General features: G+C 61.9%; 1 protein-coding gene across 1 annotated transcript in view; it reads right to left on the bottom strand.

Annotated features, from left to right (window-relative positions):
- LOC105310212 (symplekin-like) overlaps positions 1 to 1,316 on the bottom strand; it is a gene marked incomplete at its 5' end in the record, with an annotated part of 13,945 nt that overhangs the window by 1,963 nt on the left and 10,666 nt on the right. Inside the window, one exon of the mRNA XM_023526623.1 lies at positions 10 to 729. Within this exon, the coding sequence (XP_023382391.1) occupies positions 10 to 729 (720 nt within the window). The remainder of the gene's footprint in view (positions 1 to 9; positions 730 to 1,316) is intronic.

Genomic DNA, 1,316 nt, shown 5'->3' with positions numbered 1-1,316 from the left:
TCTGGGTCAGTGCGCTGCCTGGAGGACTGGACGGCCGGGGCGGGTTACCTGCTTCATGATGAGGCGGGACAGGATGTTCATGACGAAGCCCCCCAGGCGGGGGTACATGGTCAGGGACTGGATGACGGTCCTCATGAGCAGCATGGGCAGGGGACTCTGCTCCATCAGCTGCTGCATCACCACGGCCAGCACCTCCGACGTGTACACGTTCCGCTCCGCAAAGCACAGGTTGGTGGCTGCGAGGAGGCGGAGAGTGGGCCTGTCCTTGCCCAGCTGCCCCGGAGGTGGGCGCCCCCTCCCCGAGAGCCGCAGCCCCACTGCCTGCCCGCGTGACGAAACCCAGCCCTGACTTGCCGAAGCTCCGGGCAAGAGAAGACCCTCTGCCTGGTAGGTCTCCTGGGGGACAATGGCCTGGTCCCCGGTCCAAGGGAGAAGACATGGCCAGCTCCAGGAAGCCCCACACTGGGCAGGGGGCACACCTTGGCCCTTTCTCTTTGTGGACAACCCTCGGAAACATATGTTGCCAACCCCTGGGGACCCATTCTGGCTTGACTGGGGCACCACGACGCCTCCAATCCTACTGGAGAGGGAAGGCAGCGTTGAATTCCAGCCACACACCCGTAGGGGACAGGAGAGATGGCCCTCCACCAGCGGGATGGTCAAGGGACTGCCCGCTCCCAACTCTGACCAGGGCACAAGAGCCTGTGCTGCTGCTACAGTTTCCCCGGCCTAGGGTTACATGGGGGGAGTTCACAGAGCCCGAAGGGGGGGCAAGGGGAGGGGGAAGCCTGGGCATGCGGAGCCAGGAAGGGCCCAAGGGGCTGGCACAGCACCAGAGCCCACCAAAGCCTTGGCGTCTGTTCCCTCAGGGGTGGGTTATGGTACCCCAAAATCAGTGGGACAGGCGGTGCTCCGATCCACTGTGCTAATGGGGGAGACCCCAGGAACTGCCTCTGAACCCTTTCTCCCCCAAACACCACTTGCCATGTGAGTCTGTCAACCAGGAAGTCTTTATTGAGCCAGAAGAGAGACCCCCAATCCTTGAGAGGCTAATGGAGAACAGAAGTGGGTGCCTATAAGGAATTGGGGGGGGGGGTCCTATCAGGGAAAGAGGGAGGATGAAGGCATTTCAGGCAGACAGGCAGGGAGGAGGCTGGACAGGGAGCAGGGTGGGTTTGTAGGCCAAAGGGGCATAGGAGCATGTAGAAGGTGAAGAAAGTGCCAGAGAGGACCTGCCAGAAACCGAGGAAGCACCTCCTTCTCACTTCCGGGTAGTCGGGGCGTCGCTGGCTGCCTACTCCTACAGCCTGCAGAAT

The sequence above is a fragment of the Pteropus vampyrus genome, unplaced genomic scaffold (genome assembly GCF_000151845.1).
Source record: "Pteropus vampyrus isolate Shadow unplaced genomic scaffold, Pvam_2.0 Scaffold1445, whole genome shotgun sequence".
NCBI classification, from domain to species: domain Eukaryota; kingdom Metazoa; phylum Chordata; class Mammalia; order Chiroptera; family Pteropodidae; genus Pteropus; species Pteropus vampyrus.
The sequence above is the reverse complement of the archived record's forward strand: the minus strand, read 5'-3'. Positions and strand labels throughout refer to the sequence as shown.